The 16301-nt window shown below is 39.7% G+C and overlaps 1 protein-coding gene across 1 annotated transcript in view; it reads right to left on the bottom strand.

Annotated features, from left to right (window-relative positions):
- The window catches only part of adcy2a (adenylate cyclase 2a), a 106993-nt gene that overhangs the window by 5685 nt on the left and 85007 nt on the right, over positions 1–16301 (bottom strand). The window contains exons 16-21 of the mRNA XM_084051832.1: positions 11777–11914; positions 8432–8551; positions 7875–8059; positions 6190–6274; positions 2435–2593; positions 1–43 (exon numbers count right to left, since the gene is read on the bottom strand). The exon at positions 1–43 is cut by the window's left edge and continues 104 nt beyond it. Coding sequence (XP_083907958.1) covers positions 1–43; positions 2435–2593; positions 6190–6274; positions 7875–8059; positions 8432–8551; positions 11777–11914 — 730 coding nt within the window. The remainder of the gene's footprint in view (positions 44–2434; positions 2594–6189; positions 6275–7874; positions 8060–8431; positions 8552–11776; positions 11915–16301) is intronic.

Raw genomic sequence — 16301 nt, 5'->3', positions numbered from 1 at the left:
CAAACATGACGCACACCAGCTCATAGGACTGGTGGTACAGGTCCTGCAAGATGAAACACAGATTCACGTTTTAACACTGAGGCTGACAGGAGACAAAAAGATGGACAAACACAAAGCATAGTATGTCACGGAAGATAAACCACAGACAAAGCCGAAACACAAGGTACTCAAAGAAAATAAAAATATGATTGAACACAAAAAGACAAAGTATCATAATAAGTAATAATAAGCTTTAAAGGTGATATTTTGTGGTTAAACCAAAAAAGTTTATTGTAAATGTAAAGCTCTCCATTCCGATAGTAATCACTGCTATAGTGTTTGTTCAGTAACAGTGGTCTCCCCGTCTCTCCTTATCTTTAATAAACATTTAATAAACAAGTTATTGCTTTCCTCACTTCCAATTTTCTTTGTTTTATCATGCATCTTCTGAGTTCTTCTCTCTCCTGAATCCTGAGTGGATGTAATTTGTATCCCAACCTGAAAATGCAATTTTTCTACCGAGCTGGAGAGATGGGGAGACCCCAACAAACACTCTATAGCAATAATTGCTATGGGAATATACAGTACAGCTATTTTAACAAAACAATGAAACATAAAGTACCATTAACTTGGACCTAATGCAGAAAAAAACGGAAATAACATGGAACTGAACAAGGTATGGAAACAATTCAATAACCTAAATGGCTAAAAAAAAAAATCGACCACCACACAGTAAAATCCTCAGTTTGAGCTTTACAAGTGATATCTATACAGCTCTTCCACAACATGCAGATTCTAGTTGTCACAGACTTGTCAGCTTCTCTACGCTCCTCTAAAAGTGTAAAAATAAGGGTACCTTGCTGAGACGTCTCTCTGAACTTTTTGCAGTCTTCAAATAAATATGTAAACATGCGCTAGAAAATTCACATGCCCTCCGGCACATCCCCTGAAATCCTGAGAGCCAGTGCTTCCTTACAAGTGCTTCAGAGATATAGCCTACCAAGCATCAGAACATTGCAGATAGTGTTCAGTACATTACCCTGTTGAGGTTTGCCAGAGTGCTGCTGCCAGCTTTTTCTCCAATAACTACCCAAATAAGAAGTGTTCTTTCACGTTTTAAATTCATTCATAGCTCTACTCCAAAATGCTACGTGGCCATTTTTACAGCATGGCTCTGCAGGAGGCTAGTGGTCTAGAAGAGGGTCTGTCTGTCTGTCTGTGTGTCTCTCTGTGTATCCGGAGCTAATCTCACAAACCAATCAGGACCAATCAGCGCCAACATTCTTGTGCCAGTAGGTCACAGAAGTACCTCCAATAATTTATTCACGTAATTATACTTTTTGAATTATTAACGGAAGTTGTCGGGGCTCTGATTGGGCCCAAATTTAGAGTCATATGTCACAGATATGTCATAGACGACTAACATGAAGCCCCAGATCCATTTCGGAGCCACGTCGTTCCGTGGCTCCTTTTCACTTTTTTTTATATAACAACAAAATCATAATTGTTTGTCATTATCACAAATATACTGTAGTGTGTAGATCATTGTTTTACTAATCTGTATATTCATTACTCCTTGGAGCAAACTCAACAGAGCGATAGTCTGCTGAAGCTTAAATGAAGAACCAGAATTGTATGCTGTAGATGTATTGATTCTTTAAATGGAATATCTTAAGTCATTATTTCTATAATGTACTGTAGTGTACACCATTCCAGTGATGTTCTCAATATACAGTAGGCTATAACATATAGCTAATGCTGCACAACTCCTGGTTATAATGCAAGAACAGCCCTGTATGTTTCCCCTCAAAATGTCATGCTGTTTAGACATTAGTGCAGTACATTAACACAGCAGGGCGTCCACAACATTTGGTAGTGGAATGACAGCATGACGTAGGTTCACTATAAGGGCAGCAATTATGCATAAAAATGGGACTTTCATGAGTCTATAATTATACTATACATGTCACATCAGGGGTTCCAAATTGTTTTTTCCCCGGGGCCTAACTTAACAAGAAATATGTTATGAATGAACCAGTTAAAGGTAGGGTAAGTGATTTACTTTGGTTAAAATAAGTGTTAAATAGCTCTATATTCTGATGGTACTCATTGCTATAGAGTGTTTGTTCAGTAAAAAGGAGTCTCCAGCTCTTTATTAAACAAACAGAAAAAGCATTTTCAGTGCTCTCTCCTGATTGGCTTAAATGTTGTCACCTACCTGAAAATGAATTTATATTCTGTTTACTAAAGAGCTGGAGAGACCCCTGTGACCGAACAAACGCTCTGTAGCAATGATTACTATCAGAATATAGTGCTTTAACCTTTAAGATTTTACCAAAAAATATCACTTACCCTTTAAGCCCAATTTCAAATATCGGTTTTAATGGCTTAATATTTTATTATTTTAATTATTTACAATGTATTTACAGCCAAACGACCACCACAGTCACATCACCTCGTTCTTCCAGTTGCGAGCCAGGAAGTGCTCTGCGACGTGCGCGGGCAGGACGTTCTCCAGCAGAACCCTGTTGAGGTTCTCCATGGTCTCGATCTCCTCGCACTCCTTCTTGAACTTGTTCTTCCACAGGAAGTCTAACCTACAGTAATATTCATTCTGTTACAAGAGGACACAGAAGGTGAAGAGACTGAAGGTACAGCCGTACTGCTTGCTTCCATCAATTCACACAGAGAACAAAGAAAAGTGACTGTACTCAAACCCAGTACTCCAGCATAGATCAGATACTCTGGTCAAAATATTACTCAACTATAAGAGAAAGTTGCTCAGTCAAATTTGTACTTAAGTTAAATTACTGGAGTACTTGCTTTTTAAAAAAGATTGAAGTATTCAAAGGTACAAATTACATTTTCTTTTTAAAACCAATTCATTGCTGTATTAAAATGTATGGAATGTAGTGGAGTGAAAGTCATAAGTATCCAAAAATACATATACTATAAGTACAAAAGTACAAGAACAGTACTCAAGTTAACGTCACTTTGTTCCAGTGACTGTCTACCACTGACTGGCTACAAGCATCGAGGCCAGCATTTGATGGTACACAAAAAGAAAGACGAAGGAAATGCACAATTTCTGATTAAAAGTTTGGTGTTGAAATGTCGTGTGTCTCTCCAGCTCTTTAGCAAACTGAAAATACATTTTCAGGTCAGGATACCAATTTCCTCCAATCAGGAGAGAGGAATCATACAGGCTACACAAGTGAAATTCGAAGTGATGAAAACGCACGCACGCACGCACGCACACACACACAGGAACAGTATAAAATGTAAGCTGATAACTACAGTAGGTTCTCTCTCCTAAATGGAAAATGTATTTTTGTTTACTGAAAGACTGGGAGACCTCTGACAAACACTCTATATTGCTATCAGAATAAAGAGCTTTAAATTGACACCCACTGACAATGTGAAAGAAAGAAAGAAAGAAAGAAAGAAAGAAAAAAAGAAAGAAAGAAAGAAAGAAAGAAAGAAAGAAAGAAAGAAAGAAAGAAAGAAAGAAAGAAAGAAAGAAAGAAAGAAAGAAAGAACGAACGAACGAACGAACGAACGAACGAACGAACGAACGAAAGAAAGAAAGAAAGAAAGACTAACAGAACTATATTCTGTGCCTTTGATTTAAAAAAAAGGAAAACAAAACATGAACCCTATCAATCACAGTGAATTCTCATGAGAGCCCACGACACAATTAACCAAGTTCACGGTGTGAATCCATCAATCAAATGCGAGAAATGGGATTGTGAAATCAAGAAATGCAACGACTCGGAGAAGAAGAGTACAAATAAATAAGCGTTAATATGTGAAATCCAATTTCTTGTGACAAGTCAGAGAAAGAGCGACAGACAGACATACAGAGAGAGAGGGAGAGAGAGACAGACAGCGAGAGAGAGAGAGAGAGAGAGAGAGAGAGAGAGAGAGAGAGAGAGAGAGAGAGAGAAAGCAAAGGGGGAGAGTACTTTTGTATGTCGGTGAGTGCGGGTGTGTACTGTATCTGCATGTAAATTAACAAATGGCATCTGTTAGTTCTGACTCCCCAGATGGTTGCACCTGGTGCCTACTCATTGGACTGAAGACATTGGTAATTTGTCTTCGGCAAACCCATTTATTATTTTCCCTTCCAACTCAATCTTACTCTGCTTAATATTCAGGTCTAGCGAGCTGTGGCTCTCTATCGAAATGCAACAGCCCCTGATGTTGACTGCTCAATTTAATTCCACCAAATATTTACTGCTATTTGTGAGAGGGTAAGGTCTTTGGAGACAGACTTGATGTATTTGGAGTGTGTGTGAGAGTACTTAGCAAAGTGCTTAGCAAAGTGGTCCTACTCCTTGGAAAAGTAACTTCAATGTCAGAATTAAGCAGCTGATTTTATCTATTGCTGTATTTTCTTTTCATCTATTTATTTATTTAGTAACTCACCTGATGATAATGGTTACATCATTTCACCATGGTCTTTTTTTTAATATAAATAAGCACAAAGAGACTTATAGGTAGGTTAAGCGATTTTCTTGGGTTCAAATAAGTGTTAAATAGCTCTATATTCTGATATTACTCATTGCTATAGAGTGTTTGTTCAGTAACAGAAGTCTCCATGTCTTTCCAGCTCTTTATTAAACAGAAAATGCATTTTCCGTACAGGATACTAACTTTATCCTATCAGGATAGAGAACTTAGGATACAGATTAAACAAGTGAAATTGGAAGTGATGACAAAAAAAAATGAGCACACAAAATTGGAACTGGGACACTATAAAAGTAAAGCTCATAAATGGGTACTATCTTCTGATTGGCTGAAATTGTATCACCAACCCAAAAATGTATTTTCTGTTTATTAAAGAGCTGGAGAGACAGGGGGACTCGAGTTACTGAACAAACACTCTATAGCAATGATTACTATCAGAATATAGAGCTTTAACCTTTTAACTATTGACCAAAAAACATCACTTACCCCACCTTTAATGATTTTTCACATTTCTCTGAGATACCACTAACATATTTTGCACACTGTACTAGGGGTGTGCCGATATATCGTCCCGCGATATATCGCGATACGTTTTCGTGACGATATGTATCGCTTTGAATTTTTTTTCTCTCTTTTTTTTTTTTACATTAATAATAATCAGGCATGCAAACAGCCCCGAGGTGAAAAGGGTGACAACATGTTGTTGTTTTTTCGGGTCAGGTGTCACACTATTGCCCTATTTGAATTCAAAACGGCTATTGTAGGTGAAAAGCTACAAGTTTGCATGTCTGAATAATGCAAAACAGAAATATTTGTTTGCATTTGCCCCCCCCCCCCCCCCCCCCCATATATTTTCATAATAAAAAAGTGCCATATATCGTATCGATGTCGTGAGCCCAATATCGTATCGTTTCATGAAATTAGTGTATCAGCACACCCCTACACTGTACTGTAGAAGACGGTACTGTAGATTTAAAAATTATATAATGACGGAAATAGGAAAATATATACAGTAAAACTATTGTCTCTCAAATAAATGTCTGCATTTTCCTGTAGAATGAATACAAAACCTAATAGCATGCACTGATATTGTACAGTACACAGTCCATTCTACAGTACCAGTACTTTGCCTTTGCACAAACATCAATTTACTTCTGTCTGCTGGCTAATAAATGTACAGCGCGGCAAAGAACACTGTGGCCTTCAGCCTTCATTTATCACAGACCTGGAGAGGACAGTGGTAAGTTAGACAAACTAGTCTCTCTGTGCACCTCTCTCTACGAGTGTAATAGCAAATGGAATGGGCTCACTGTCTCCAAGGGGATGTATACTGTAAACCAATCTTTAATTCCAAAAGATACAGTGGAAGCTGGTAACTCCAAGACTCGGAGGTAATAAAATAGCTAGCTATATATAGAAAGCGGTGTCAGGGGTGTTATTTGATCTACATCTAAACAATACTTTGACAAGCAGGCGGGTATATGCACTAAAGCAGCGGGCTATATTAAACTCCTCCAGAGCTTATTTTCCATGACTGTAATTTATAGTTGTGTCAATGAGCAGTGAAAGCGGAAATAAAAAGGAAAAGCATAGAGATGTATGGATGTTGACATCATAGAATAGAATCATTCCCGAAATAGAACGCTAATAACGGAGAAAGCAAGAGTCTTTGAAAACTGTGATGCTGTGAGGAGATGACAGACGATAGCATCAGTCAAAGCTATTGTGTTCTGAACCTACCTGTCTGGCCAGCACAAGCAGAGTGATGAAGAAGATGAAGAGAGAGATAGAGCCCATTGTCTTCAGGTCTTTGAGAACTCCTGGCCTTGAAGGGTTGATAAAAGAGGGAGGGAAGTGGGAGAGAAAGTGAGAGAGAGAGAGTAACGAGAGGGGGGAGCAAACAGAAAAAGACAGGTGAAAAGAAAGTGAGCGGGGCGGAAAGAAGCGAGCGTGAGACAAAGCAAGGAAGGGCAATGAGAGAGAGAGAGAGAATTTAATTAAGATTCCAGATTGCAATCAGGGGGTTGAAGACACATGTCACATGACTTGGGTAACAGACCACACCATTCCGAGCTGTCACTCGATTAAAGTCTAGCGTTGCTGCCTAGCCGTGACATGGCCTTGTGTACTGATGCTATTTGCACGCTCTCCTTCTAATGGCCAGTTCACCAGCATGACTGAAGTGATTGTGGCATTGCCCTGTCAGGTGTTATTTACTAGGAAGATTTGACATTCACTGATACAGTAACAACAATGAACTCATGAAGTCAAACTCTATGAGACTTCTTTTTCCTTTAACTTTTTTTTGGGGGTTTACTTGCAGGTCATGTTTTGGTTTACTTGCTAAAGGAATACAGTATTATTTTTTATTAGGTCTGATTATCACACATTGAACAGTCAAAAGAAAATGGCAGGACACAAGCAAGTTGTGAATGCAAGAATAGAAGTTAATCACTTAAACCCTCCATACTTAGTTGACCAGGGTCAATTGACTCTGTACTTGGTCCACCCCGTCTCCCTGAACTCAATTAAAGCAGGTCATTTCACTACTTTCCTTATTATACAGTTCATCCTTATTATGCGAAGACCAATGGGCTTCTTCTACTAAGAAGGCCAAAGGTGTTTAACGTGCGATTTGACATGAGAGTAAGCTGAGGTAAGTGAATGCATTGAGAAGCTTAATGACAGAGGTTAGTGTATGACGGTGGCATATCATCATCATGACAACATGTACCTACACTCCTACAGTACCGATATTTTGGTTTGTGTCTGATTAAATGCAGTGACAATACACTGACCTTATCTCCATTCACTGACATTATATTGACATTACACTGACCTTTTGGAGCGAGAAGAGGCTATTTCTTTATCTCAGTGCTGAGAGGAGTACACAGCAAGGGGTGTGTGCGTGTGTGTGTGTGTGTGTGGGGGGGGGGGGGGGGGGGGGGGGTAAATTGATGCTGTACCGCTGAAAGGTGTCAAACTAGTAGAAGGTGAACGAGGCCATGACGATGCTTCAATACATCTGATCTATATATATCCACTATCAATACTACTACACTGACATTACAATGACCTCGGAGGCTCCTGCCGGCTTTGGGAAGGCAAGCAAGCACATAATCAACAGATGAATACAAGATAATGGCACTGCAGGAGGGGTTGAGGCTAGCTGAACTGTTGTCCTATTCATGTGTCTGAACATACTGTACAGTAGGCCGGCAGATCAATTTTCCAATTCTCTCTCTCTCTCTCTCTCTCTCTCTCTCTCTGAATAAAGCAGAATAAGCTATTTAGCTTCAGCCTATACCTTTTTTGGTCATAACTATGTAATATTTATTATTGCTGCTGTTGTTTTTATGCGCATATATGGTTTGCATAGTGAACTGATGACCAAAATAAAAAATTGCAAAGTGAAAGTGAAGTACCTGTCCAGAATTTCATTCTTGTACAGGAACCTGCTGTATTCATCTAGCAGAGAGGAATGTGTCTGTAGTATGATGATGTTGTAAACCACCACAGCTGTCAGCATGATAATCATCTTCAGCTCGTAGTTTATCCGCAGAAACACCGAGCAAGAGATGAGGCCCAGGATGCAACTGTAAATGAAATACTGCGAAGAAAGAGAGATAGACAGAGCAAAATAAGTGGAGATGTTTATTTAAGTCACTGAGCATTATGCATGTGTATGGAAATGTGAACTGATATCAATCCAAGTGGCGCACACTGTTGTTCACTACTACGAATTGCCTGCAAATTCTGAAGTAGCCATGCAAGATAGATGAGTTAGGCCATAACTCATCTATCTTGCATGGCTACTTCAGAAATTGCCCCTAACAGACTTCTATAATGGCCAACACTGCATGTAAACACGCTGCGCATTTGCATGACAATATATTTGAATCGTCATCCTATCAAATCGGTTGCAGATGCTATAGTGAGAAAAGACAACCACAAAGAAAGCATATACGGCATCTTGACTTACAGGAAGGTAGAAATTGTTTTTGTCGATGTGAGTGATAGCTTGTCCGTTTAGGAGAAACAGCGTCTCGTTAGATGAATTGTAAACAGGAACTGGAAGCATCACATTCTCCTCCACGAAGAACTGTAAACAAAGAACAAATCGTTGCTGTCGGTTGGAAACCTTGTGTGTCCCAAATGATTTTAGAAACATTTCAAAATAGTTAACATAGCCGATCTACAAGCTCACAGCGTGTTGCATTGTGACGCGTTGTGAGCTTGTAGATCTGATATTACTTTTTTATGACCCTGCTTTTGTGCAAGACTCTTGTATGATGATGTAGGGCATTCATTTACGAAAAAATGTAAAAAGGTGAAATATAGTTTCTGCCCAACAGTACCGCTGGAATACCAGTGCCCACACATCAAATAGAGTAGCACCACCTGAATACCAGTGCCCACACTGCAAATAGAGTAGTACCACCTGAATACCAGCGCCCACACATCAAATATAGTACTGCCTGAAAACCAGCACAAACTCATCAAACAGAGTAGTACCTCCTGAAAACCAGCTCACACTCATCAAACAGAGTAGTACCGCCTGAAAACCAGCTCACACTAATCAAACAGAGTAGGCACCGCTTACTCACACTGGTTGTGATTTTTTCCTTCCGATTCCTGAAAAGTAATGGTATTGGACATACTGTAGGCCATTGGACAGCAACATATTTCTAATTTATAAGAGCAATAGTACAAATATATTAATTCATTCATTGATTTTTCATTCACTTGGACAGTGCTGTATCTCTCAATGAAGCGTGTCTGAAATTCTAGTCGGCCCATGTAAGTCAGATGCGAGACTAACAGTGCCGAGGATTCAGCGAATGGCCTTTAAAACAAACCTGCAGGAAATGATGATGATTCTGGCCCAATGAGCTAAGCTAATTTGGTTCATCTGCCCTAAGCGACTGACCCATCTCGGGAACTGAAACAAGATTATAATCTGTGGAATGGATTTGTGTGAAGGTTTAAAACGTGGTCTTAACACTCTGCTTCATCAGATAGCTCCCTGCAGGCCCCCCACCCGTGGCAACAATTCCCTTATGAGCCAAGCCTTTTTCAATTTCCCCCTTTTCTGTCCACAGACGTTCAAACCTATTCAGCTCAAACTTAAAATTTAAATTAATGGTGAACTATAAAACACAGTGGAAATTGCTTTTTTCTATGTGCGTCCCCTTTATCTCAAAATGCAGATGCTCATTCATTCCAGTAGCAGATTATAGCCGCAAACCATAGTTATTTATATTGACACAAGGAGCCAATGGGCATTCTGCAAAGCCTGGCACGAGAAAATAACAACAAGCTGAAAACGATTTAGATTAGGTCTGCATCTGATTGCGTTGGGCAAGAAAGAAATAAGTAATTTAAAGTATGAAAATTAATATTACATGTTTAAATGCCACTGCATCAGACTTACTGTACAAAATCCAAATGGTCTTTAATCCCCAAAGCGTGACACGTGACCAAGCCCTGACAAACCAGTGACTTTGCTGTGTGCATAGCCACCAACCATGACCACTGACTCATACAGAGTGAGTGATAAGCTGCAGGCACTTCTTTTCTGTTGCAGAATCTGCACTAGATGTCCTCACAATATTAGAAAAGATTAGATTAGAAAAGAATGGAGTCAAAACAAGTCTCTAATTTCACCTGTTTTTCTCACCATGCTACCTTTATCCTTGCTAAGTTGCAGTGCTAGGAATTTGCCCATTCAAGAAAGACGCCTTCATGTAAGATTACAGTAGCTGCAGTACAAGTTTACTCGACACCGCAGAGTCCAGGGTTTTCAAATGCATCCACCTGGCTTTGTCACTGCACTAGTGGCTCCTACGGGGCCGGGGTGGCACCTGTCAGTGGGGAATGTTCAATTCAATTCAATTCAATTTTATTAAAGTGTCAAATCACAACAAGTTGTCTCAAGACACTTTACATGTAGAGAAGAGACCCGACAATCCCACCCTGAGCAAGCAATTTTGCGACAGTGGCAACGAAAAACTCCCTTAGGAGTTACGTCAGGCAGACCCTAGGCGTTGAACCCTAGGCGTTGAACGGGAGGAGTTGGATGGAGGCACTACATCCTCCTGGTGGGGGCTCCTCTCTTGCATGCGAGCCACTAGGGTACACGTGGCACTTCCAAAGACTAAAGGGACGAGCGCATAAACCAATGTTTTGGAGTTACTGACTTTGGTGAGAAAGTCTAAATTAAAAAGATGAAGCAGACACAGACTGAATTAGTCATGGGCAGATTAGCCTGGATGCATAGAGAGAATTTATAAGAAACCAATGTTCTGACCCTCACATTATTTGTCACAACTTTGGTTTCTAATAAATGCATTGAGACCACAAGTGTGTGACTGCTTCATCTTTTTTAATTACAATAACAGTGGCAACACAAATGTGTGGAGAGGGTTAAAATAATTGGCTACAGTGAATAAATAAATAAATTATACTGTGTTCACTGGAAAACCTGGAAAACCTGGAATCACAGTTTCACCTACATCCTCATTTGGCCACTCTCGGGCCAAATTCCCCTTTAAATCACACCTTCCTTATTTCTATAATTACCTTGTCATTTCACATTATCAAAACACAATATTTGTTATGGAAAACTGCACCATGTACTGCAAGTTGCATTACAGAAACTACAGCAATGTTAGACTACAGAATGATTGGGGACTGGTTCTCAACATGTAACCCAATCATGCTGAGCATGTGACTCAATCATACACAGTGGAGCCAATCAAGCACAGGCTCATGATGAGAAGCGCAGTGGGCTACTCATCTTGTTACACTGTGTTAATCAGTGGTTATAGGAACAAAGAGGCTGTTTGGAGGGGCTACTGGAAATCAGTGGTCAAGCACTCCATCCCACAGTGAAGCAAGGTGATGATGGTTTTCCATTCGTTTTGTTTTGATTTCATTTAATGTATATTTTTGGTTTTCTTTTAAATTGTTTTTAAAGCAGGTTTACTAGTTCAGTCTAGTACTACATTGTTTGAAAACACTTTCAAATTGGCATAGTTAAAAATAACTTTAAAATAATTGAGAATAGATTTATTTCAAATCCACCCAAAATACTAGGCTTATGTATGAAATAAAATGACAAAAAATAAAGAACATTTTCTTTTCATTAGTTTTGTTGGCACACAATACAATTCTAGTTAGTTATTTCTTGTTTGTTTGTTTGCAAAGCTTCGATTTTTTCTTTCACATCTAGGTTTTGTTAACTTTAATAACTTTGCAGGGAAGCCTAATTGGTGTTAAGCCCAGCCGTCCTGCAACGGGATGTACTGTAAACTCAGAAACGTACCATGTTGAAGACAGCCATGACCAGTATGAGAGCAGTGGTCGTCATGGTGAGAGTGATGCGGGGCCACGGCTTGTTGGCGATGATGCCGGATGACCTCAGCAGCCACATCCATGAGGTGGAGGCACTTTTACCGCACTGCTAAGGAGACACATACAGTATATGTACTGTCACCAAACATACAGTACATGTGTGGGGATGCATGAACAGGAACACACCAGCAACACACATTCATCGACATGGATGAATACATACAAATGAACAATCAACACACACAGTCAAAGAAACACAAAAACACGGCAAAATTGAGAGAAGGCAAATAGTCTGTAATAAATGCAATACCTGTTACTGATTAACTTCTAATGGCCTCAAGGGTGCCAATCAAGTGTGAGTGGCACACAATTATGGCAAGTGGGATCTAATTAACTTAATGTTGCATGCTTCAATACATTTCAGATCGCATGCAATAATAGCAGTCCAAAGGGACAATTTACTCCTGCATGTGCTGCGCAATGCATCGTTTCCCAATAAAGCATTGACTTTGGCTCCATTACTGTCAGCAGCATGCAATGTATTGTTTTCCAATAGAGCATGACTTTGACTCCACTGATGTTTTTCTATTGACCGACACGAGACACACAGCAGGAAACTGGAGGATTAAAAAGCTCCCACTTCCTGCTTCACTGGTCCAAAAATCTAATCAATATCGCTAAAGGTGAATTTAGTTGTTTTTTATGATGGTGGTGCACTCACTGTACAGGATTTCAATATAATCCACCGTTCCATTGTGTGACCAAGCACTTGTTACAAGACTGGTACATCTATGACCTTTGCAGTCCATGAATAATTAGGAATAATAATTTGAGCAACATTTATACTGCCATTACTGTATGTTCGCACGGAGAGACGACGCAATAATGTCACATATTCTTTGGCTTCAACTACAAATGCTACAGTGCGGTGGTAGCTGGCCCACTTACAGTCAATTACTTTTCCTCTGCACAACCCTGCCCTTGGCTGAATGTGTCTCATCACTAGATAATGAAAGTGAAAGCCAGAGTCATTTGCTTGATCATCTCAGAGCAATTCCTGAGCCTCGTTGAGGCAGGCATGAATGGCTGACTGGACAAGAATGACTTAGAGACTTTCGTTACAGGAAACAAAGAATGGCATAATGTGTTATTCGGAACAGGGATCACCAGAAAACTGAGCATCTTCTGGTGGTTTGATTTGTTTTAACCAAATAACAGAGTCCCTATTTTGGGGCGAACATTCAGCAAAAATAGACAATCTACAAGCTCATAATGTGTCAGAGAAATCTGGTGTAGAGGGAAATACTAGTGGACCTACTATAGAGGCCTGGGAGACACCAGTCAACTAGGAAGAATATAGAGTTTAAGTGGTTAAAGGTAGGGTAAGTGATTTGCTTTGGTTAAACTAAGTGTTAAATATCTATATATTCTGATAGTACTCATTGCTATAGAGTGTTTGTTCAGTAAAAGGAAACTCTGTGCTCTCTCCTGATTGGCTTACATTTTGTCACCTACCTGAAAATGTACGTATATTCTGTTTACTAAAGAGCTGGAGAGACCTGTGTGACCGAACAAACGCTCTGTAGCAATGATTACCATCAGAATATAGTACTTTAACCTTATAACAAAAGAATACCAAACGATATCACTTAAATCCTACCTTTAAGTACGGAGTGCCATATTATATTTATGAAGCAAATCTCATCTACTGTGTTATTATAATGTAATGTTGACATCTACAGCTCAAACAGAACAAATAACAGAGAATTATTAATCAAACACAGCAAGAAAATCTGCTAGACTAGAAGTCTAGTTACACTGGTAGAGAAGTAGTGGAATATCATCAATTAAGGAATCCAGCAGCCCTCTCAAACAGTCAATACAACAATACAAATATTGTGTGACTGCTGATAGAAGAATGATACATAAATTACATTAGCAATAATCATGACAGTTAAATGTGGAAGAATTATCTTTTGTTAGGACCAAGTTGCATGGCAAAGAAACTTATGAGCCAGATCTGATTTTCCCTGCAATAAAGAGGCCTTTCAAAGTTTATATTATGTTTGTCCCAGTTCGAACCCTTTGCTGGGCCTTTACTTGATTTCTTAATTCCTAAAGATGAAATAAGCTTGAGATCTAAAGATATGGGCCGCTCTGAGGTTGAAAAAACAATTTCTGGTTTCAATAATGCAGAGATTGCAGACTATGATTTCTACAGAGATAAGTGGGTGCACAGTGGCTGTATCTGTACTAATACAGACAATTGTGTGGCCTTGGCACACCAAAGTATGTCAAAATTTCATCATTTCATGTGTTATCATTCTCATTACTCTGTAAATGTTTGTTTTTATTTACTAATGCCAAATAAAAAGTTTAATCACTTAAATACTATTTCATACTTTCCAAAATACTTTTTTTTTAAATGAAAAGAGATGATCTACGAGCTGACGATGTGTAGCATCGTGGTGTGTGAGTTTGTAGCGAGCTTGATGTTTTATTTATTTATGTTGTGAGAAAAAGAATACTTTCAAATGTTCGCCTATAATGTCATGCCCAAAATAGGGACCCCGTGTTGAAAGTGGTTAAATATATTTTGTATGGTATATAATTTGCCACTATACTAGGAAATACATGTGCATAAAGTATTGATAAAGAACATTTAAAAAATCATTCAGAACTTTTTGTATATACTGTATATACTGCAATTTGTCACAAAATCCCAAAGCCCACCTGGACTTGTTTCAGGCACATACACCGTTTGGGAGCCACTGGTCTACTAGAGGACCTCACAATGAGTTATACAGTACAGCCCACATTGCAAAAGGGAGTAATGTACAAAATAAAGAGAAAGAGAGCCATGCTGTCAAGGTAGGCAGCAGGAGTCTTCTTGACAATCATTTAATGTGTTTTGTGTTAAAGCCTTGGGCAATATTCAATGTAGAGCACTATAGACCAATTATTTGTTTAGCAACATTGAGACTGGATGCACAGGTGATTGTTTCATGCAATCAATTCCCAACACATCAGGGTGTGCTGGTTTCTGTTCATTCAACCTCCTCCTGTGTGTTGACTAGTGAGGCGCGTCCTAGCGAGACATGACAGAGTGGGTTTAATTTGGTGCCGAACTGCGTGCGCATACTGGTTCTTATCAGAGTGACCTCGTCTGTTAAGGGGTCTATTCAAAGTTGAGTAGCAGATTGTACTCTAACTCTAGCCTGGGACCAGACGAATCTGCCAGTGCAAAAAAAGAAATTGCCCTCTGCGATCTGGCACCGCTCCATTGTGAATCCATTTCCTGCTCCCCAAGTCTGGGGTGACCAATCAGGGCCCAGTATTCAAATGTGGGAGACTGTAATTGGTAGTTGGTTGTAGGTCTAACCAATTGCATTCAGAGCCATTCTTTTGATCCCGCCCCTTGGGAAAAAAACATCCTCATAGAAGCACCAGACTCATATCCACGCAGTGATATAGTCTGGCTACGCGAGGCTACTCTAACTCATGGGGAGAACTTAAACAAAGGCCAAACTGAATGGCTGGTGGCGAGCCTGTGGCTCGATGGTTTAATGCTATCTGTTATGTTCTTTCTTTCTTATTCTTTCAAAAACATTGCGTCAGCTGAAAATCAACGGCCATGATCAAAGTCACTTAAAACACCTTTCTTCCTCATGCTGCTGCTCAAGGTAAGCAAAACCCACAGGCATACATGAGCAGACATAAAATCACATTAGTATTTGAGCCTATGCCAGACTCTGAACAAAGGTGGAGACTGGGGGTGGAGGTCATGTCAGGAGGCAGCTAAAGCAGCAGCAGAAGTGTAGCAAGCAGCGAGAGAAGCAGACGTCTAATGAATGAAGAAGCCACATTCATAGGAGCCGCCCCGTTAAGAGCGTGAGCTATGATTGGAGTGTAGAAAAGCGTGGCTGCTTTGGTAACAACCAGCAGAGCTGTGATTGATTGGAGAGTAGGAAAGCGTGGATGATTGAAAACAATCAGCAGACTGGTAGCCGATTACACAATTGGACAGGTGTACCTAATAGAGTGGCCGGTGAGTGTATACTTTCACATGCAAAGAGATGATGTCTAACTACGATGCTTGTTATACAAGTCGCGTAACTCCATTCAGTACGCTGTGTGTGTAGGGAGAAATAGAGAGAGAGAGAGAGAGAGAGATACAGATGGCGACAGGGCAGAGTTAAATTAAATTACAGTTAAATTAGATGGTCTGCCAGCCTGCAGATGGATGTTTGTTTCTGTTCGTACACATATTTTATCATTCCCAAATGCCTATTCTCACATCTTGCGCGATCATTAATAAGTGGGCTACCGTACAGTATCTGTTATACTCATCTCATGTGGGAGCAGTCACATGATGTGACTTAAAGAGGGCAATGGGGATTACTCTCCCAGCATGGCCTATGCTGCAATGTCTGTTATGTTTTTTTTACCCAGCAATGTACTGGTGTTCCACTGTTTAAGTTATATTATTGATGTAT

This window comes from Gymnoscopelus microlampas (genome assembly GCF_963454915.1).
Source record: "Gymnoscopelus microlampas genome assembly, chromosome: 3".
Taxonomy (NCBI): domain Eukaryota; kingdom Metazoa; phylum Chordata; class Actinopteri; order Myctophiformes; family Myctophidae; genus Gymnoscopelus; species Gymnoscopelus microlampas.
This window is presented reverse-complemented; position numbering and strand designations above follow the sequence as displayed.